General features: G+C 42.5%; 1 protein-coding gene across 2 annotated transcripts in view; it reads right to left on the bottom strand.

The window, feature by feature from the left end:
• Positions 1 to 21,924, bottom strand: part of adarb2 (adenosine deaminase RNA specific B2 (inactive)) — a 218,333-nt gene that overhangs the window by 21,994 nt on the left and 174,415 nt on the right. For both annotated transcript variants that reach the window (XM_076887957.1, XM_004568493.5), the window contains 2 exons: positions 12,133 to 12,301; positions 2,800 to 2,951 (listed from right to left, as the gene is read on the bottom strand). In XM_076887957.1, coding sequence (XP_076744072.1) covers positions 2,800 to 2,951; positions 12,133 to 12,301 — 321 coding nt within the window. The remainder of the gene's footprint in view (positions 1 to 2,799; positions 2,952 to 12,132; positions 12,302 to 21,924) is intronic.

The following is a 21,924-nucleotide window of genomic DNA, read 5'->3' as shown; positions in this document are numbered from 1 at the left end:
TATGCAAGTTTAAAGTTTGGAGTAGGGAATTAAACGTATTAGTTTGCAACTGCCTGCTTCCTTACTGCTAATGAAGCAAACACGTGACTGGACTGTTTATGAATGCGTGGGCTGTGATTTTTGGGAGGGAGGAGGTAGCCTTCTCCCTGGAGCGATGCCCTTTTGAAAGTTTCTATTTTATTTTATTCAAACTGACAGAGAAATCCTTGCTTTATTGACACTGTTAGCAAGAGCGCAAGTTCCTTGATCCATTTAAGACAATTTCACCTAGTTTAGCGTGGGCGTGCAGTCTAGCATGACCTCCACAGGTGCTGACAGTGGTAGTTAAAGTCAAATGTTTCTTACTGTTTGGATCATGCCTGAGTGCAGTTTGCATGTTCTCCCCGTACCGCTGTAGCTCTCGCTGCGTGTCATCCCTGTGACACTCTATAGCAATATATACGCCTTCGTTGCACTCTGACCAAATGTACATATGCAATCGCTGTTTTGGTTTCCTTTCTTGAACTTTAAACCCCACAGTGACACGCTCTTCCTTTTCCTCTCTCCTCCTCGGCTGATCTGACAGCAGCTAAAACTTAAGCGCCGACTTCTAACTCAGAAATGTTTAAGAACTGTCAGGAAAAGGTGCTCGGTAATTTTGTAATCTGTGAGAGCGCACAGAATTACATTTAAAAGGTTTAATGCCTAAAAAGTATAAAAGCTCTCTCTAATGACAGCCTTTCTCCTTCTTTCTTTCCGTCAGTGCTGGTTTCATGAAAATTTCACTGCGCTGTAGCATGTACTCGCAGAGCTTAAAAAAGCAGCGTCAGTCAGCGAAGGACCAGATTACATTTCTGAACTCGTAGGCCACCAGAAAACTGCTGGGCAAACCATCTAAATGAATATACAATTTATATTCAGTAGGTAAGCAATAAAATGTCATCTAGTCAGCACGGTGCAACTGAAAAGAGGCCAAAGACAGAATGTGACATGAAAAGGATGGCAGCTTCTTGTGAAATAATACAAGGAGAGCGGTGGCTTTCAGAAAGTCTGCCAGAGAAAATGATCTCTTTATAATGTAAGACACTGTCTGAGAAACTGAGAGAATGGCAGCAGTAAAATGGATTATACAGTGGGGCAAAAAAGTATTTAGTCAGCCACCGATTGTGCAAGTTCCCCCACCTAAAATGATGACAGAGGTCAGTAATTTGCACCAGAGGTACACTTCAACTGTGAGAGACAGAATGTGAAAAAAAAATCCATGAATCCACATGGTAGGATTTGTAAAGAATTTATTCGTAAATCAGGGTGGAAAATAAGTATTTGGTCAATAACAAAAATACAACTCAATACTTTGTAACATAACCTTTGTTGGCAATAACAGAGGTCAAACGTTTACTATAGGTCTTTACCAGGTTTGCACACACAGTAGCTGGTATTTTGGCCCATTCCTCCATGCAGATCTTCTCGAGAGCAGTGATGTTTTGGGGCTGTCGCCGAGCAACATGGACTTTCAACTCCCGCCACAGATTTTCTATGGGGTTGAGGTCTGGAGACTGGCTAGGCCACTCCAGGACTTTCAAATGCTTCTTACGGAGCCACTCCTTTGTTGCCCGTGCGGTGTGTTTTGGATCATTGTCATGTTGGAAGACCCAGCCTCGTTTCATCTTCAAAGTTCTCACTGATGGAAGGAGGTTTTGGCTCAAAATCTCACGATACATGGCCCCATTCATTCTGTCCTTAACACGGATCAGTCGTCCTGTCCCCTTGGCAGAAAAACAGCCCCATAGCATGATGTTTCCACCCCCATGCTTCACAGTAGGTATGGTGTTCTTGGGATGCAACTCAGTATTCGTCTTCCTCCAAACACGACGAGTTGAGTTTATACCAAAAAGTTCTACTTTGGTTTCATCTGACCACATGACATTCTCCCAATCCTCTGCTGTATCATCCATGTGCTCTCTGGCAAACTTCAGACGGGCCTGGACATGCACTGGCTTCAGCAGCGGAACACGTCTGGCACTGCGGGATTTGATTCCCTGCCGTTGTAGTGTGTTACTGATGGTGACCTTTGTTACTTTGGTCCCAGCTCTCTGCAGGTCATTCACCAGGTCCCCCCGTGTGGTTCTGGGATCTTTGCTCACCGTTCTCATGATCATTTTGACCCCACGGGATGAGATCTTGCGTGGAGCCCCAGATCGAGGGAGATTATCAGTGGTCTTGTATGTCTTCCATTTTCTGATGATTGCTCCCACAGTTGATTTTTTCACACCAAGCTGTTTGCCTATTGTAGATTCACTCTTCCCAGTCTGGTGCAGGTCTACAATACTTTTCCTGGTGTCCTTCGAAAGCTCTTTGGTCTTGGCCTTGGCGGCGTTTGGAGTCTGACTGTTTGAGGCTGTGGACAGGTGTCTTTTATACAGATGATGAGTTCAAACAGGTGCCATTCATACAGGTAACGAGTGGGGGACAGAAAAGCTTCTTACAGAAGACGTTACAGGTCTGTGAGAGCCAGAGATTTTCCATGTTTGAGGTGACCAAATACTTATTTTCCACCCTAATCTACGAATAAATTCTTTACAAATCCTACCATGTGGATTCATGGATTTTTTTTTCACATTCTGTCTCTCACAGTTGAAGTGTACCTCTGGTGCAAATTACTGACCTCCGTCATCATTTTAAGAGGGGGAACTTGCACAATCGGTGGCTGACTAAATACTTTTTTGCCCCACTGTATGTGTATTAAAATAGCTGCGTTTTATTCATTGAATGATGTCGACTTTATGGAAAACAAGGAAACAGAAAGGGAGGGTTTCTTACGGTCAGCGGTGATTTCGTATGGAGAGTTGAGCCTCCCGTCTCCACACGGCGAGGTGCTGATGTACATGTGGAAATGGATGTTGTCTCTCAACCTGTAGCCGCACTCTTTGTGGTGCACAAATATCGACTCCTCCCAGTCCTCCGGCCTTTTACTTTGGCAGCATAAAAGGGAAAAGACAACAAGGAGGAGGGAGATTGATGAGAAAGGTAGAAGCATTTATCACAGCAAAGGACACAGATCTGCACTTTTCTTTTCCAATGATGAAGTGAGTTGACATGGACAGAGATGGACACTGGCCCTCTCTCTGACCACAGACAATTCTCCTCTGTCAGACGGAGTCCTGGACATTACTCTTGCTGCCCATAATAGTCAGAGCAAACAGGGGAATGAGTTTAACCTGTTGGCAAGTACACACCTTTGAGTCACGACACTGCCATTGTGAAGGCCAAACGAAGTAAATATCATTTCATATAAAACAAATGTACAGAAAATGAAAAAAAGTACAGCATGGGTTTGAGTCCATTAACAGGAAGTTGTTAGATAGGCACTGATTATATGTACTCAGACAAAATTCATGTAACATGAAAAACACGAGTGGGCTAAAAAAGATAGACGAACTAAGGAGTGGAGCCCACAAAGCAAACTGCAAAACTGTGTTCAGCAGCAGCAGCTCAACATGGCCACAGCAGCCACTGTGGACCGCTATATTTGGGGAATTATACAACAAACATCCATTGACTGGAGCTTTCCTTATCATGTGACTTTAGCACTTCCTGTTTCAAATCACAAAATTAGTTGCTCTGTGTAATATGTGCTGACTGTCCCAGGTATCTGGTGGACTGTTTGGCTAACATTGGTAGAAGTTGTGTATAGCTAACAAGCTATGATCATAACCAATTCTGATTGTGAAAGGTTGATGTGTAGTCCATATGTTCTAGTGTCTGCACTCTATGCTTCAGTAGCTTGTAGGACCACCTTTAGCACCAATAACTTGCAGTAATGATAATCGGAGTTTAGCAGATCCTCACATTACTGTGCAGGAATTTCTGCCAGTTCTTCTTTACACTTTATTTACACTGTTGCTTCAGTTTATTGAGGTTTGTTCTCTTAAGTTTGTCATACACATATTCAAAAATGTAAGTCTTTTGTTTTTCAGCTATTCTGTTGTAGATTTGCTGGTTTGCTCGAGGTTGTTATCGTGTATGACATCGATTTCAGCCAAGCTGTAGTTGCTGGACAGACAGCCTCACATTTGTCTCATGTGAATACAACTGAATACTCTGGCATAGAGAAGAGTTTATGGCCATCTTAATCAGCGGTCCCCAACCCCCAGGCCATGGACCGGCGGCGGTCTGTGAGTCGTTTGGTACCAGGCCGCAAGAGTTGAGGCTCGGGTGTGAAATTTATGGTTTTATGGTTTCCCGGGGTCTTTTCCCGTGTTGTAGTTGTGTGTTTTACAGTCATGTGAGAAAATTAGGACACCCCATTAAATAATCGGCTCTTTATTAAGAAATGTTCACATATCAATGTCTAATCATGTTTTCATGTGTTACTGGAAAAGAAAGTGACTTAATTGCAATTAAACAACAAAAATAAAAAAAATTACACATCAAAAAAAAAAGATATGAACAAAAATGTGTATTTTAATGGAGGAAAAAGTTAGGATACCCTACCCCCTAATAACCAGTGTTGCCCCCTTTGGCTGATATAACTTCAGTGAGATACCTTTTGTAGCCTTTTACCAGTTTCTGACATCAGAAGCAAGTTTGGGCAACTCCTCAATGCAGAATTCTTTCAGCTGTGAGACGTTTGAGGGTTTTCTTGCATGTACAGTCTGTTTCAAGTCACCCCACAGCATCTCAATGGGATTAAGATCAGGGCTTTGACCATTCCAGGACTATCTACTTAGTTTTTAGCCAGTTCTTGGTGGATTTGCTGGTATACTTTGGGTCATTGTCATGTTGCAGTGTCCAGTTCCGCTTCAGCTTTAATTTTTTAACAGATGGTTTCACATGTTCTTCAAGCACCCCCCAATACACAGTTGGATTCATGATGGATTCTATGATGGTGAGCTGCAGGTGCTGCTGCAGCAAAGCATCCCCAAACTAGGATACTGCCACCTCCATGCTTCACAGTTGGTATAAGGTTCTTTGCTTGGAAGGCTGTATTTGGTTATGCCAAACATGTCTACTGTTCTGGTGCCCAAATAATTCAGTTTTAGATTCATCCGTCCAAAGAACATTATTCCAGAAGTCGTGGTCTTGCCTTAATGTTTATCTTAGAGAGCAAAGGTTTCCTCCTTGCACACCTCCCATGAAAGTCAAACTTGTGTAGTCTCTTTCTGATAGTAGAGTCATGCACTTTCACATCGACAGTAGCCAGAGCCTGCTGTAGTTCCTGTGATGACATTTTAGGATTTTTGATGGCTTCTTTGAGCATCTTGCGGTCTGCTCTGGGGGTGAATATGCTTGGACGGCCAGACCTGGGCATGGTGGCAGTTGTTTTGAATGTCTTCCACTTGTAAACAATTTTCCGGATGGTGGAATGGTTGATGTCAAATTCTTTTGAGATGTTTTTGAATCCCTTACCAGACTCATAAGCGGCCACAATCTTCTTTCTGAGGGCATCACACAGCTCTTTAGATCTCACCATGGCGCTCAATTCAACACGTCAACAGTCAGGAGCACCACTATCACCCACACATGCAGGGCTTTGGGGTAAAGGTGTGTCACCAGGGTGCAGGGGAGGCATTCCCCCCTCTGTCCCCTTCTGGCTGCCTGTGCCTCAATTTTATCTCACAACTTAGACATTCACATTACTCACACTCTCATTACACATACATATAGGATCTTGGGGGTGGGCACGCTACACAGACTCCAAATTACCATCAGGGTGTACACCTCACCCCTGGCGTTGTTGCCCACCTCTCAATTTTAAATACATGTAGACATCGAGGGCTATCGGGGGGGCTGTGCGTAGGGATGGGTACCGGTGTCCGGTGCCATGATGGCACCGGTTCTGACATAAACGGTAGTAACCAGACCGAAAAGCAGCGCACATTTCGGTGCTTTATTTCGGTGCTTTTTTTTCCTGAGCTGTGATACACTTTAGATTCTAGCCAATCATTTTACGTTTCCCAGGATAGTAGGCGGGGCCAGGTACGTACGTTCTGTTAGAGCAGAGCTACAGATTAAAAATGCCCAAGGCGAAGCGGTTAAAAGTCTGGCTGTACTTCACAGCAAAATATGCAAACTCAGCAGCCTGCAACAAGTGCTTTAAGCTGATACTGTGATACTGTCAAAGGAGGTAACACCTCGAATCTGATGAAACACCTGGCGACGCATAGCGTTTTTTTTAAAAGCCGAGAAATGCGCCGTATTTGATAGCTTGCTGCGAGACCTCACACCGAGCACGTCTACTGCGGGTGGGTTGCCTGTTATGCAACATCCCCCAAAAACACGAAGAGGAGAGTCCTGGCCCCTAGCCCTGCCAGTGTAGCAGAAATGATGAGGATGATGATGGCAGCAGCCGTTCTTCTCTGCGTGAGTAGCTAATTTACGTTGAGTAGGCTAACCACGTTATTACATTAATGCATGTAAGGTGAACTAGCAAACATCATCATAGCTACATGCTGCTGTCTTCTTGTTTGATGGCAGATACTCTCTTCACCCTGGCTAAAAAGGCTAAAATGACCAAAGAAAAAGAGGGAAACGGCTAAACATGAGAGGTTTTTGGACAAAGTTTGTGTTTTTTCCATTGTTTAAGCACTGCTTCCAGCCAAGAGTGATACCATATATGCCCCATAGCTGCAGAAAAGGCTAACATTGTTATCTTTTTACAAAAAACAGCTGAACATGAGAGGTTTTTGGACAAATTTTGTGTTCTCTATTCTTTAAGCACCGGTTTGAGCACCGTTTGAGCACCGGCACCATTTCAAAAGTACCGATTTGGCACCGGTATCGGATAAAACCTAAACGATACCCATCCCTAGCTGTGCGCTTACCTGCTGCTCTCTGGCAGGTAGCTCCATGCCCTCCTGGGTTTTAAATGCACCTTAGAACACACATGCATCAACACTACATATGAGCGGGTGGAGGGAGGTTTGGAGTCTTCTCACACCTCCGTTCTTGGCGGCCTGCTGGAGCGGGGGGGCTGGGAGGAGGAGTTGGCCGTCCGACTGCGGTCTGGAGTGTGGGGCCTCCCTGCTGCTGCGGAGTTGGGGTGGTCTGCTTCTCCCCACCGCAGGGAAAAGGGTAACACCACCTGGGTCTGGGTGCAGTTCCCCCTCCAGGGGCAAGGGTACCTAGACCCGGTTTGTAGAGTACGCTTGGGGAGTGTGATCGTGTGTACAGCGTCTCTTTATGTCTGTCTCCACATTGGGTGAGTGTTGAGTAATTGCATACTAGAGCATGAGGGTGGGAATGGATGTTTGTGTCTGTGTGTGCCTGTATGTCTGTGTCTATATGTCAGGTTGGGTGTCAGACGCCACCTCTCTGGGGACATCTCAGGCCCTCCAAGGTTTGGAGGCCTATCTCCCCCTACCACCACTTCCCCTGCCAGTGGCGGACGCCCTCAGACATCGGTGCGTTGGTGGTTCTTTGTGTCCAGGGGTGGGCGCCCAGGTACACACCGGCTCACTCCTTGGTGGCTGCTTATTGGGGCCTGGAGCCTGGGGCTCGCTTGGGCCACTTCGGAGGTGGGGTGCCCCCGGCCTCTCGGCCTGGGGCTCGGTCACTCAGGCACAGCTGGCTGCCGGCGGAGCTCACGGGCGCGTCACTGCAACTCCCCCTGGCTTCTGCTCCGCGGCTGCTGAGTGACCCCTCATCTGGGACTCTCCTCAGCTCTTACTGAGACAGTGGCGCGGCTGCCCCTCTGTTGGTCTTTCTTGGTCTCTTGTGTTCTGGGGGCCTCTGGATGTCTGGAGTTTTGATCTCCTCCATACCTGCTTCATGCCCTGGAGGACGGGGCTGTGGCCCCCCCACACCCTCTAGCAGATCATTACATGAAGGAACCTTTTAAATACAAGCGCGCTCACGCTCACAGGTGTACACATGGGTGCTCACACACACAAACTACACCCTTTTTGGCTCCTACCTTAAAGCACACTGTGCGCTGTCAATATTACGTGCTGCACAATAATGTTTAACACTTAGTATTTACTGTTATATTCCCATAGATCATCATGATGTTGTCTATCCCTTGTTAAATGCTTGTTTTCTTTTTTCTTTCTCAACAGGTGATCCAGGTGATTGATATTTGTATTTTTGTCTGCTTATTTTGTTGGTTTTTGTTTTTTGCCCTTTATCCCAGTCCCTCTTCTCCGCTGTTTTTTTTTCTTTTTTCCCCCTTTCTTTCTCCCTTTTCTTTTCCTCATTCAAGTCTGTCCCGTATCTAGCAAGTGAAAATAAAAATACAAAATAAACAATAAAAGGTGAATCAAATAGACCATTACGGCAAGGCTGGGATGGTCAATTTGGCAAAGTAAATCCGTTGGGCATCTTTCTTCGCCTTTAGACAATAATTCTGATGGCAAAAGAACCAAACGGGACAGGCAAAAAACAAAACAAAACAAAAACAACAGTCAGGAGCACACTAAACTCAATCTGAGGTTTAAATAGAGCAAGGTTCCCTTAAAATGCTGGGTAACAATGTACTGATCATGTGCACCTGACGTGATACACCTGTGTGTGATTTTAACCATTTTAAGTGCGATAACATGTGGGGGTTTCCTAATTTATTCCTCACCAGAAATCACATTCTTTTTAAATTACATTTCACATAAAGTTTTAAAAAGGCTTTTCTTATTTTTTAATTGTTTAGTTATATTATTTGGATGCCTCAGTATCGTTAAAATGTAAATTAAATATCTATATGTCCAAATGTATTTTAAAATTTACAGGCTTTCATAGGGTGTCCTAATTTTCTCACATGACTGTATTTCTAAAGAAATATTTACACGTTACCATAGCGACCAGAGAGCATTAAGGGGCAGAGAAGAGGATGTTCCTCTCAATGTTTTTGGCGCATTTCAGGAGGACGCTGCTAATAAAGTTACACAATTACACACTGAATTCACGTTTATTATTATATTTGCAAAATACCACATTTTTGTCTTGGTGGTATCATTTTATTTTGTTGTGTTTATCCGTGACACCTTAAAGGCCGTTCTGTGAAAATATTGCCCGACATTAAACTGGTTGGGCACCGCTGATCTTAATGACTGCAAGGTGCCTAAGTCCCATTGCTAAAATAAACACAAATCATTACCCCTCCACCGCCGTGCTTGACAGTTGCTGATGATGAACTAATTGAGTAGATTTGATTATCAGCATCTGGCTAGCAAGTATAAAGTAGCATCAAATAGAAATAATCTAGTATTTCTAAAATACTTGATCCATAAGAAAAGATGGCAGCATTTTCTAAATGAAAACAGATTAGTGATAAAACAGCAGGTTCCAATATTGTTTTAGGACAGTTTATGTTTATAAAACACCTTCTGTTAGTCAGGTAAATGCTTATAAACAGGAAATAATCATCTATTTTTTTTCTTGTGTGTAGGAATAAAGATGTCATCACTCACATACAGTACTATATAAAAACTATCCCTCATAATGCAAAGCACGACCGCACTCTTTATATAACCTCTCCTCTGTTTCTGATGTCCTTTCACTGAGTGTAAATATGGCAGTTCTGGCATTTTGTTTGGTCGTTTCATTATGAGTTATCTTCCCCATTAGCCATTTTGCTCAGCTGCAAAGTCTCCCTACCTGCCATCCAGCATTGTGCTAAGACAAAAAGTCAGTGCTGTGTATGCAAATATGACATTCAGCCATCTAGACTTCTATCCACTAATCTGATACATCAGCCTTGCAATCGAGCTCCTGGGGGAGCACAAAAACATAATATATGCTCATGCACTGGAGGCAGTTAGGAGTCAAAACTCGTCAGGGCTGTCTCGTGATACTGGTGAAAAGCTTGGTGAGTTTGTGTGCACCAGCGCGCGCTGTACAGGTAGCAAATGCCCACAAAGTAGATAAAACAGCACTAAAAACAAACAGGCCACTGAGACACGGAGCTGAACCGGTTGAGTGTGTGATAGTATGCTTAGTTAGCTGAAGAGAACAGCGCACATATGGCTCGTTGATTATTGAAAAGTCTCAAAGCGGTGCTGTTTCCATGGAGCTTATTGCAGAGGAGAGAGCATGCTTTGGCACTGCAGGGGGAGGTCATAACAAAAACATGTAATGCTGTTAAGCATACTGTAATGAGTAATGCAATGTAATGCATTGTTATAGCTGTTAGAGGAGCCTTGGAAACTCAAGTTTGTGAAGCCTACGCAGCATGCTGGCAAGAGTTTAAATTAGCGATTAAAGTGAAGTCACTGCGAGAATGTAAGATATTTCCTCGTGCACTTTGCAGAGACGTTGCTACTACTTTATACTCGATGAAGCATATAAATTCTTCATAAAGAATTCAGGCTTTGTTTTATTTTGGTTTGTTGTAGATGCAGTTTTAAATGGATAAAACCTGTAAATCAGTCTTTGTCTAAAATCCCACAATTACAAAGTGATTTTAGACATTCAGACCCTTTTTTGTGCCACTCAATATTATCCTCTAGATGAGTCTCGAAAGGCTTGGATACATTTTAGAAACCCTTATATATGCTGTTCCTGCATTCAGACTGCATGGCAGGAAAAATAAAAAGTCCTGAAACTTAAAAAAAAAACTCTGTAAATGCCCAGTATGAAGTTATCAAGGCATAAACTGGGGCAAAGATGTAAAAACACTTGTAAAGCTCTGGGTGTTGAGTTCCAAGGAGGTTTCAATAACTGTGAAACTAGGCGTGGAAAAGAAGTTGTGAAATAGTTACTGTGGTTCTTGACTCAAAGTTTCCCATTCGGTGAAATTGTGTAACCAGGAGTCTCAGAAGAAGGAATTTTGAACACTTGTTTGTCTTTTTTGCATTTCTACTTTTCACTCGAGTACACTCAAGAAAGTGAAATTGGACAGTTGCTACATTTACATTTATTCTGCTTTCAAAATAATTTTATGTTTCTATGGTGAATGTAATTAAATTATGTACACTCTGCATGACATTTAACATCTTAACACTAGTTAAATTTATTCTAGTGAGATCATGTGATGCAATCTAGTAGGAGTTGTTAGGTGCCTGGACTCGTGAGATCATGTGACATTTCAAACCACAGGAGAATCAAGCATACACACACCAGGTGTATGCTATTGCTCTTTATTGTGGCCTAACCTGTCAAGGACCAAAACATGAAGAAAATTCTGTATAAAACCCTGTAATCATAGCTTTCCTACTGTTTTTTACGTATGGAGTGACAGCTTGGTGGTGTGGTGGTTAGCACCACCTAGTCCTGAGTTCAAATCCACAAACTGGCCACGGCCTTCTGGGTGGAGTTTGCATGTTATCCCTGTATTCGTGTCTCTCTGGGTACATGCAGTTAGTGAGGTTAGGTTAATGATTCTAAATTGCCCATAGATGTGAGTGTTAATAGTTGTACTATATACTTTCTCCCCGCAATAGACTGGTGACCAGTCCAGGTTGTGCCCCACCTCCTGCACCCCCACGACCCTGATAAGGACAAGTGGAAAAGGGTGGATGGAGTGAGAGCTGTGTCCCAAATCCATTAAATTGGATTTATTGCATCAAATACCTTTGTTGGACTAATGTATTTTGCATGGGTTGAATCAATTAAATTAAATTAAGTTGGACTCCACTGCATTAAATACGTTTATTCATCATTAATTAATTTAGCTGATCCAACTCAGTTAAGTTGGAATATCGGAATTACATAATGCTAAAATAAAGCAATTTAATCACGTGGAAATTCTTTCCATGATTTTTTTATGTTCATCCAAATAGTTAAAGTGTACTTATTGCACCACTGTGTTAAATGCGCTGCAGCCTCCATGAACTCAGCTCTGCAGCTGCATTTAAAAGCACACTAACATCGACTTTGATTTATGATGAAACTTTGAATAATTCAAGTCTCGCTTGAACCGTTCGGTTTAATCACCTGGATCTAGAGAGATGATTTCACAGGCTGATTGTCATTTTACATTCAGCAATCAGTGGGTCAAACTCCTACAAAGGTAAAAATTCAACTTTCAAGATGAAACAGAAATTTTCTCTAAGTCGGTGTAATGATCAGCAAAAAAGCTAAAGTTAACCAACTAACTAGTGACAGCAAATGTTATCTGGCCGTGTCAGGTGCTGAAAGATTTCAAAGCTGTAGCATGTGCACATGCGGTGCTCAGGAAATGTCTGTGTGCTTTAAAGATACAGCAGAAGATAAAGCTTTTACCTCACGAAGAGTTCAAGTTGGGAGTAGAGGAAGCGTAGCAAGGCTCGTCGGGCTGTGACTTCAGCGTGACAGTCATTGACTACTTGTCCCTGATCACTCAGATACTCTCCGTTGATGCACTTGGTGCCAGTAGATAACGCCACCACCTGGGCGTGTCTCAGGTCCAGGCCTGTTGAACAAATACAGACAAATGCTCACATTATTGCGGTTGTCATACGTTCCATTGACTACATTGATTCCTCAATCAATAAGCTTAATAGTAACCCTTAATATCAACAGCATGTCCTTTCTCACCTTTCGATCCGTAGGAGGCATTTTATCATTATTAAGAAAAAAACGGTCGAACATGCACATCTCTGCTTTGATCTGACAAAGCAAAAGAGTGCCCTGCATGGTTTCCTTTAATCGCCCAATGATTATCAATTAAAAAAGCAAAAAAAGAATAGAAAAATAAATCCTATTTGCCCTGAAAGATGACAAATGACGAGACTAAATAATAGAGTTCCTCTGTGGCAATTTGCCAGCAAAGAAAACCAATCACAAAGGACACATGCACATCCACAGAGCCTACAAGGCTCCTACAGACAAAATCAAGGAAGACTAGTCACTACAGAAACTATTAACAATCTTTACATACCCACCCTTTAGAAATCTGCACTGTAAAAAGGGCATAAAGCACGGCATCTTCCCTGGTTAGCAAGCTGCAAACTGAAAAAGACATTTCAGTCTTATCATTCCTGTTTCCTACTCATTTGCATTGATGTTAAGCTATCATTGGGTCACTGCAACAACATTAGCTTGTTGTGCAAGTCATCATGTTGACAGAGAACAAAACAGAGTAGGTGTGCTTCCCGTACATGCCCTCTTATTTACTGATAAACCAGTAACAGCAATGATATGGCCAATTCAGATGTTTCGCTGCTGCATCCCTATGCTGTCTAGCATGATGATACCACTTGTAAATATGTAGCGGCTAAAAACATTAAAATCTACCTAGCTAGCAAGTACATTTTCAAAACAAGCAGCTACATCTGTCAGTGTTTTTATAGAAATGGAGTTTGCAGGTTAGCAGTCCAGACAGCAAGGAAGTCTGGTTTTAAAAGTGCTAAAAAGCGACAGCATGGTCTTATCTAAAATTAACAGTATGGTGGAAGATTCATATTCTAACTCACTCTGTTTGGGATAATATGGCACAAAAGAGAGGTCACCCAAACAGAATTCCCAATAGCCACAAGAGAGATCAAAAAGCCATCCTGTCTCATGTTGGTTTTCCTTGAACAAAAAAGGAGCCTTTTCCTAAGTAAGGATTCAGGCCAGTGCAGGGCCATGTGACTGACTGACAGATAGACAGAGGTGGTGCAGAGGAATGGGGGAGGAGGGCAAGTGGGGGTGGGGGGCGCTGGATCAGCACGTTCACGGCTTGCCATTCCTTCCTTTCTGCCACAAATCTCTCCCATCGCCTCTGAAAGTCAGGCTTCGCTGGCTTCTGGCAGACCTGCAGGCATCGCCGGACCGGCACATGAGCTTTTATCAGCCTCGGCCCAGATGGCACTGCAGCGTTAGAGTCCTGACACCTTCAGTGATGAGGAGAAGGAAGGAGGGCAGGGGAGGAAAAAAGAAAGGCTGAACGGGAGAGGAGGGTGCATGACTGTGTGTGTGTGTGTGTGTGGGGGGGGGGGGGGGGGGGGGGGGGGGGTGGGGGTGGGCGGGCAGTTATAGAAAAAATAGACCAGTAAAGACGAAAGGAAAAATCTAGGGTAAAATTAAACTTTTACTCTTGAAAGTAGAATACCTGAAAATAAGTATTTGGCTTAAAAACTGAATGCATTAAAACAATGTATTTAAATATCGTTGAATGAGCTTTTTTTATTTGTATCTACTATCCGTGGCAGTAGCCACAGTTTTCAATATATTTATAACATTTTCTTGGAAGCAAAACAAGTTCTAAAGTCATTGTTGACATATTATCACATTTTAGGTTAGCACATTTGAGGTCTTAGGTAAACAGCTGTTTATTTATGCAACTAACAGATACTTAGCAGCATTATTCACTGGGCCATGTGAATAAGTCCAATATTTACTCTGTTTATTGCTTATTTTTTGGTCTCCACCAGCTTCTACAGAATATGTGGCTCTTTGGGAGCTAAATATTTCACTAGGCTTAACACACTGGTTAGTTTAAGTAAGGACCTGTTCAACATCACAAAGAACTCTTTAAACTGAGTTCGTTATGGGAGCTTCTGTTTCCTCGACTCTTATGGTGAGTCATTTTTTATTACGATTGCATTTGGGCCAGTGATGGTCATATATACACTGAGAAGGCATAACATTACGATCACTGACAGGTGAAGTGAATAACACTGATTATCTCTTCATGATGCCACCTGTTAGTGGGTGGGATATCGGGTTGCTGACCCCGTCCCCTGCGGAACAATGCCAAGAATGGACATGTGAGAACTGGACATGAGCAACAGAGGAAGTTTTCCTGGCTTGACAAATTACCTGGGGAACACCTGGCACCAAGATGCCAGACTATGGGAAGATGGCAACTCAGCAGAGGTGTGATGCTTTGGGCAATGTTCTGCTGGAAAACCTTGGGTCCTGCCAACCATGTTGATGTTACTTTGACACGCACCACCTACCTAAGTATTGCTGCAAACCGTGCACACACTTTCATGGAAACGGTATTCTCTGATGGCTGTGGCGTCTTTCAGCAGGATAATGCACCCTGCCTCGAAGCAAAAATGGTTCAGGAATGGTTTGAGGAGCACAACGAGTCTGAAGTGTTGGCTTGGCCTACAAATTCCCCAGATCTCAAACCAGTCAAGCATCTGTGGGATGATACTTTAAGTCCACTTCCATAACTTAAAAATTAGATTCCACAATACACTTTTAGGGTTGCATTGGAGTCCATGCCTCGATGGATCAGGGCTGTTTTGGTGACAAAAGGGGGACCAGCACAAAAAGCTATGCCTGATCAGTGTATATTTCAGCTGCTCAGAGATAAAAAGACAATGACGCCTGTTCAGTTTACTGCTCACAAAAAACAAGCTCTTTTGTGTAAACTGGTCATTAACATAATTTGGTGTGTGTAGTTTCAGAAACACATAATCCTGTGCAATTTGATGTAATCATATCTCAGTTTTTCTTGAAAAAGGTAGGTTTAAAATTCTGCACTATTCCAGTACAGTATGAAGACTGTACAATCCTAAGAAAAACAGTATTGTGAGTACAGCCATTGACATTCCCTGTAAGCAATGCAGTCCAACCCTTTCTCAGTGATAAAGCAAGTTCAAAAAGGTAACAGACTCTCCCAATTTCATTCTCCTGCTTTTCCTTGCCGTTCCACTTTGCGATTGTTTAGATCAATTTTGCAGTGGATAATTTCTGCAGCGCTGCTTGCTACCCTCCCATGAAATTGGCACTGAGGTTGCCTTCAGTTTGCAGGAGAAAGAAGAGGAGGGGGAGGACGAGAAATGAATGAAAGAGAGGGAGAGAGAAAGTGGGAGAGGCAGGCAGAGAGCCCACAGGCAGTGTGCTGTTTTTAAACCAGGAATAATCAGCTGCATCTCACAAGTACAAAAAGAGATGGTCGAAAGGATCGAGGTAGAGTAGAGTCAAAGGCCTGAGGCGTCACACAAATACATCTGTTGATTACTGGGGATTCAAAGATGTCACACCTCGGGATAACAGCACTTTCAAAAAGCATGTACATCAGAGCGAGACCTGGAACTGCTCATTATAGCAGCTGCACTACACTAGTCAGTGCCTGTCAGAGCCCTTTAACTGGAAAACACCGCCTCACTATAGCAACCCAGAAGGTAAACAAACTTTTTGACGCCACATAGAGCTTAGACTCCCCCCCTCCCTTCTGCAAAGCCCTCGGTACATACAGGTATGTTTTTTTAATGGTATTGTGATTACTGCTCCTGAACCTGACTTAGCCTACATGGAGGAAAAAGTGAGGTAGGAGGAGTGGTAATAATCAAGCAAAGCAGTGCAATTTCCCTGTCAAGAATTAAAGGGAATGTGCGCAGGCCTGCCAGGTCAAAGTGCGGGAAAATTGCACTCATATTCAAGTGATTGGCACCCAGACAAATCATATTCACGATTATTACTGGCGTCATTTGAAGTCAAGTTGGGCAGTTTAACTTATTTGACTGAACACTGTGGTCAGCTGTGTGGCATATCACTGCTTCGTGTGTCACAAAATGGCTCGAGTGCTGTTAAAGTGAGTTAATTTCATTGGTCTTGATTGGTGTCAGTACCCGTGACTAAAATGTTCCTTTTCCTAATGACCTCGTGACTTCGAGTGTGCCACAAAACTGTCCTGCACATGCAAATTGTGCACCATTAACTGCTTGTTTGGGCCACTTTGGCCGGTGCCTCCTTCAACAAAGCAGAACATTAAGTTCTTCTACTGTATCTGAAGTAAAGACTAAAGAGATAGAGCTTACAGTCTCCAATGAGCAGGAGCTCTTTCGCCACAAAAGGAAATCAAAAGTGAGGCACTTTTTTATGCTGAACCAGGTTGTTTTATTCTTACATCTCAAAGTAAGTCAACACATTTATCAAAAAGCTACTGTATGCACTTCCTGAGTGTTTATGCTTAATGCTGCATTACTTTCAACCTACAATATGGTCCATTCCACTTGGGTCTGTCTCCATGTTGGAAAAATGGCCCCTCACCACCAGGCTGCATCACACTACATTACACAGCACTGCGGCAGACTGCGGGGCAGTTGTTTAGGCTCTTAGATGGCACATCTTCACTAAATTCACATTTTGCTTTACGAGGGCAGGACTGTGTTTATAAGAGACTGGAAAACAGCGTGGTTCAGTCAGGTCATCGGCGCCAACAGTGACACACACGGGGAAAAAAACAAGCTTGCAGTTTCACTCAGCGTATAGGTGCAGAGCTGCGATATAGACTTTTCCGTACACCAAAGTGTTTTCTGCCAGCTGAAAATCTAGAGTGTGTTGGAGGCAAAGCGTTTTTGTTTTTTTAGCTTTGGCACTTTTGTTGCTATGAGGCGGAATAAGTAGCATGTGCCTGACTCCAGTTGAGTCCAGCTTGATTGGCAGACCAACAATGAAGAAAATATTCCTTTAAGCATCATTTTTTTCCATCAACATTGTGATTTTGGAGATTTCATTTGGTATGGGCTCGAATACTCAGGGAGCTGCTGTACTGTAGCTAATAACACCAGGAGAAGTAAGATGTGACAGGTGGTTAGCGTAATGTTTGTTCATTGTTTTAGAGGAGTTTAAAAGTACACAGCTCTGATGGTATGATTACCCCCTGCAGTATTCTCCTAAACGATACAGACAAACGCCCACATCAGCGCTGGTTCAGGAGTAGAAGCCGTTGAAATTGGGTCAACGAAAAGTTCTTCTACCAAAGAAAATAATTAAAGATAAATAAAATAAAGACAAAAACTAAAAATTCAATCACACTCCACTTTTAAATGTGTTAACCACCTGATTTGAAAACTTTTATTTTAAAAGTACATTGAATGAGTTAAACGTTCTGACTTCCTCCTCACATCTATTACACTGGTTCTGTCATGGGCTGTTTCTTTTCTTCCAGCATTTTGAGTTTCATGCCTTTTTGAATTATGACGTTCTTGTTTGTATACTTTAGGCTTCAGTCAGTTCTGTTGATATTGAGTTCTGTTTCCCTATTTAGTTCTTGTCTGTTTAGGTTCCTCCCATGTCTGTTTTCCCCACTATGTTAGTTATAGTGTCGTGTCTTCAGTGTGCAAGTGTGTAATGTCCCCGGTGTTAGTCTCCCTCGCCCCCTTGTGTGTTTCAGTATGTCTTTGTCCTCTTTGTGTCTGTGTTTCTGTGCATGTGTCTCTTCCCAGTTTATGTCTCCATGTTTTCTGTTTTATTTTGAAAGTCTTGTGTTCCGTGTTCAGTGTGTTTAGTTTTGCTTCCCATGTGGCGTCATGTTAATTTGCATCAGCTGTGTTCCCCGTGTGTTTCCACTTCCTAATCAATGTTGTGCGTATTTATGTGGTCTGCTGTCATTCATTCTTTGTCAGGTTGTCTTTTATGCATCCAGTTTAAACATTTTTAGGCACTTAGTTTAATGAATAGTCCTTCTTTCAGTTCACAATATTCAGATCATTTTAATTCTTAATTCTTTTAAACTGGGCAAGTGTAGCAAAATCAATGTCCAATGTGCAAAACGACAATAGGAAAATGACCCTACTTCCTGTTTCATCTTTGACCTCAATAATCCTTTTAAAACTAATAATTAAGACCATTCAATCTCATTTAAAGTAGTATGATGTTAACTTTGTAAGTTAGCTTGAAACAGGTGTTAAAGCAGGACATGATTTATTGCAGCCATTCCCAGAATTTAAAATGCTATCATCTAATTTGAAATCTAAAAATCTTTTACATTGCATCAACACCTCTAATTGCGCAACAGAGAGTTTTAAAGTTTGTGCTTTCACTCTAACCGATGAACCATCGAGGCCAGATTAACCCTTATTTAAACGTTAATATGATAGTTTAATGAATTAAGAAGCTAATTTGCTGATATCCTGCAGCTAAAATAAATGGCTCTTCCAAACTGTTCTAACTAATTTATTTGTAAAAGAAATGTTCTTATTACACCTTGTCCCAATCCTAATGCAAGTTCTGGTCTGAGGCCAGTGCTTTTTGATAAACCAGTAATCAGGAGTGTTTATTGCACACTTAATAGGTAGTTTAAGGAAGTACGTACAGAAATGTGGTGATTTAAATACTGTCCCTATACTGGTTTATTCTCCCCTACAATGACTGAGCAGATTTCTTGTTGGATGAATGGATTAAAGTAAAGCCAAGTTGATTTCAGTGGAAAAATGTTCTTATCCTAGAGAGTCGACTAATCAATAATCGCTTTGTAAGAAATGCAAGTAAGCAAAAGTGACAATGAAATATAATGAAAACTTTGTCATCAACAGAAAGTATCAAAAATCAATCTGTACTTTTAGTTCAATTAAAACATTTAAAGGAAAAACTTCAGTTTCTCTGTAACAGAGGGTTTGTAAAGTGCTGTAGTGTTATTTTTGGAGTACAGGATCTGAATACTCGTCTGCTGGAGTTCCTAAATAAACCTGCTGAAACCTAAACCGACTGTCAGCGAGCTGCTGTGAATTATTCCCGGAAATATAAGACTTCAACAAAGAAAGCTATTACATGTTTGAAGTGAAAAGTGAGCACAATTGCTGAGGATACTTTACAGGCAATAACTATAAGAAACCACAGGGAGTGACATGACCGTGAACTTTGCAATGATCCATTATTATACATGCCAGCTGCAACTCAAAGACACTGGAAAGCGATTATCAGAATCCCTTTATTCTCTATGGTTATAAAACAGGGAAAATGTTTCTTAATAAGCCACCCATTATCTCTGAGCACCATAACGCAGACGTTAAAACATTTTTTTCTGAAGCAGACTAAGCTCTCAAGGTCAACTTTTAGTCAACTCATTTATATGCCATTTAGGTTGTGCTTCATGAATCCTATCTATCATGTGTTCTTTCATCACAAGATGTTGGGTGATTACGCTGAATGTCATCCAAACCGTGTCGTCTGAATCGCAGCAAATCTCTGAAAATGCTCAGCAGCAGGGGAGAGGAAAAGGAAAAAACACGCACACACACAACTTGGCAAGAGTAGAGAACGCACCCTGTTGAATCTTTATTAGCTTTAACAGGAAATCGCTCTCAACATATAAGGCTGTCTTTGTGGAATGCTGCTGGAGCTCTCAAATTCTCGCTGCCGCAACAAATCCCGCGTGCATCTCTGCTCTGTTGTCGGACGTGATTGTTAAATGTTAAAATTTGCAACATCCATAAAACCAGATTAGGAGTAGAGAAATCCTTATTTGAAAATGGATGCGGAGACTTCGAACCATAGCTTAACTTACACTTGTAATTAACTTGCTTGAAACCCTTTGTTATCGTCTCTTCTCTCGGTCCCTGGGGTAAGCCTCGGAGGACGGCTTTCTCACTCCATCCCAACAAACAAATTTGAAGAAAGAAGAAAGGAGGAAAAGGGTGTGCTTCTTTTTTAGCATCTTTCTATGAGCACTGTTTACCATCACCAGACAGCTGATGTGATTCAGATTGATTCAAATGAGATTTTCCACACTTTCTGACGATGCGTTCTGGCACTTTACTTTGGTAGTCGTCTCACAACTCTCAGCCTGGTGGTGAGGCTAATCTCACTCAGGTTGAAGCTCAAATGTCTCGGTGGGACTCCTGCAAGGGCGGGGGAGGAGGGTTCGCTCTCTGTCTATGGTTAAAAGACGGATCTTGATTAATATTCTCGAGGCAAAAGCCACGGAGACATGGAGAGTGGCAGAAAAGGAGGGCGGGGTGCAGAACAGGACTCCCCAGTGTTCCTGTCAAGTTTGGTGTCTGACTGCACAGATTCTGGCCACCACACTGCTGCCGCCGCCGCCTTACTGCGAATACTCGGCAGCCCTATGTCTGGATCTTTGAAGATAATGTGTGCTATTAATAAACAAACAGAAGCAATTACTGGGAGGGAGAGGAGAGGGTTTGGATTAGGTCAGGACGAGCGCCGGCCTCACTTTAGTCTAAACTGATGAGCTGCTGCACTCCAAAGACAGTTGAGATACCAATCCCTTCTCGCTGACCCCTGCACCCCCACAGCCTGCAGCCACAGAGCCAGATAAGACACCTGTGTGTGTCTGTGTGTGTGTGTGGTCATTTTTTATATTACAGTAGATCCCAGAGAGAGCGAAGGCCCTGTGTTTCGTACCATGACTTTTACTATATATCTTCTCACATAGCATTGCTGCATAAGTTATTTATCTCAATTTACGTGTGCCTTTCATTTCTTGGGGTGGAGGTTATTGTTTTATTTACTGATATGTGAAGAAAATATGTCAAAATTTGGCTCATTCTTTTTTTTTTTAAGTTAATAATTGATCCATTACTTTTTTTTATGATTTTTTATCTTTAAATGATAAAAAACACCCCAAAACAAAACAGAAAACAGAGTCTGTTACAGGTTAGGTTAGGTCAGAGGTCGGCAACCCTGTTGGCACGCGAAGGGTTAACTGATGGCACGACCATAGCTGGACTGGCCATCGGTCATACCGGGCATTTGCTTGATGGGCCGATGATTTTTATTTTTGTAACGGTATAAACAATGAAAGGTGGTGGATTGGCCAGATGCTGGCTGATGTGTAAAAATAACTCAGTTGTTTGGTGGTGGCTATGGCGGAGCTTCCACAGATTCAGTAAAATTAACAAGTGGTGGAGGCCAGCAGGTGGATGAGGGAGAGGGGAGGCAGGACGAGGAGAGACCCGAGGCAGCCGCCGGTCTGAGTGTCAGGTGAACTGAACTTCAGGTAAGAAGTTATGACCTGCAGTCTATCTGGGTCAGATATAAACCAAGTTTAGGTGGAGTTTATTTTCGTTGTGCTGACTTTTCACAGTCAGTTACAATAACTCGTACTGCGTGAGCTAGCATGACGGAGTTTCTATACAGCTGGGTGGGTGCTATGATGTTACTGATAGTGAACTTTTTATTCATAAGGTTAGTAGAGTTGCCAACCGTCCCGTAAAAAGACAGAATCGTCTCGTATTCAGAGAAAATATTATGCGTTTCGTGTTGAGCTGAGAAGGGACGCACGCAGTTTGTCCGTACTTCAGCTAGAATGGAAAAAGAAACAAAGGTGGATTTATTCTGTCGTTACGCTGCACAGCTGCCTCTTCTTCTCTCATTCTCTCCCCCTCCCTCTCCTGTTGCTACTTTAAT

Source organism: Maylandia zebra, linkage group LG9, assembly GCF_041146795.1.
Source record: "Maylandia zebra isolate NMK-2024a linkage group LG9, Mzebra_GT3a, whole genome shotgun sequence".
Taxonomy (NCBI): Eukaryota; Metazoa; Chordata; class Actinopteri; order Cichliformes; family Cichlidae; genus Maylandia; species Maylandia zebra.
The sequence above is the reverse complement of the archived record's forward strand: the minus strand, read 5'-3'. Positions and strand labels throughout refer to the sequence as shown.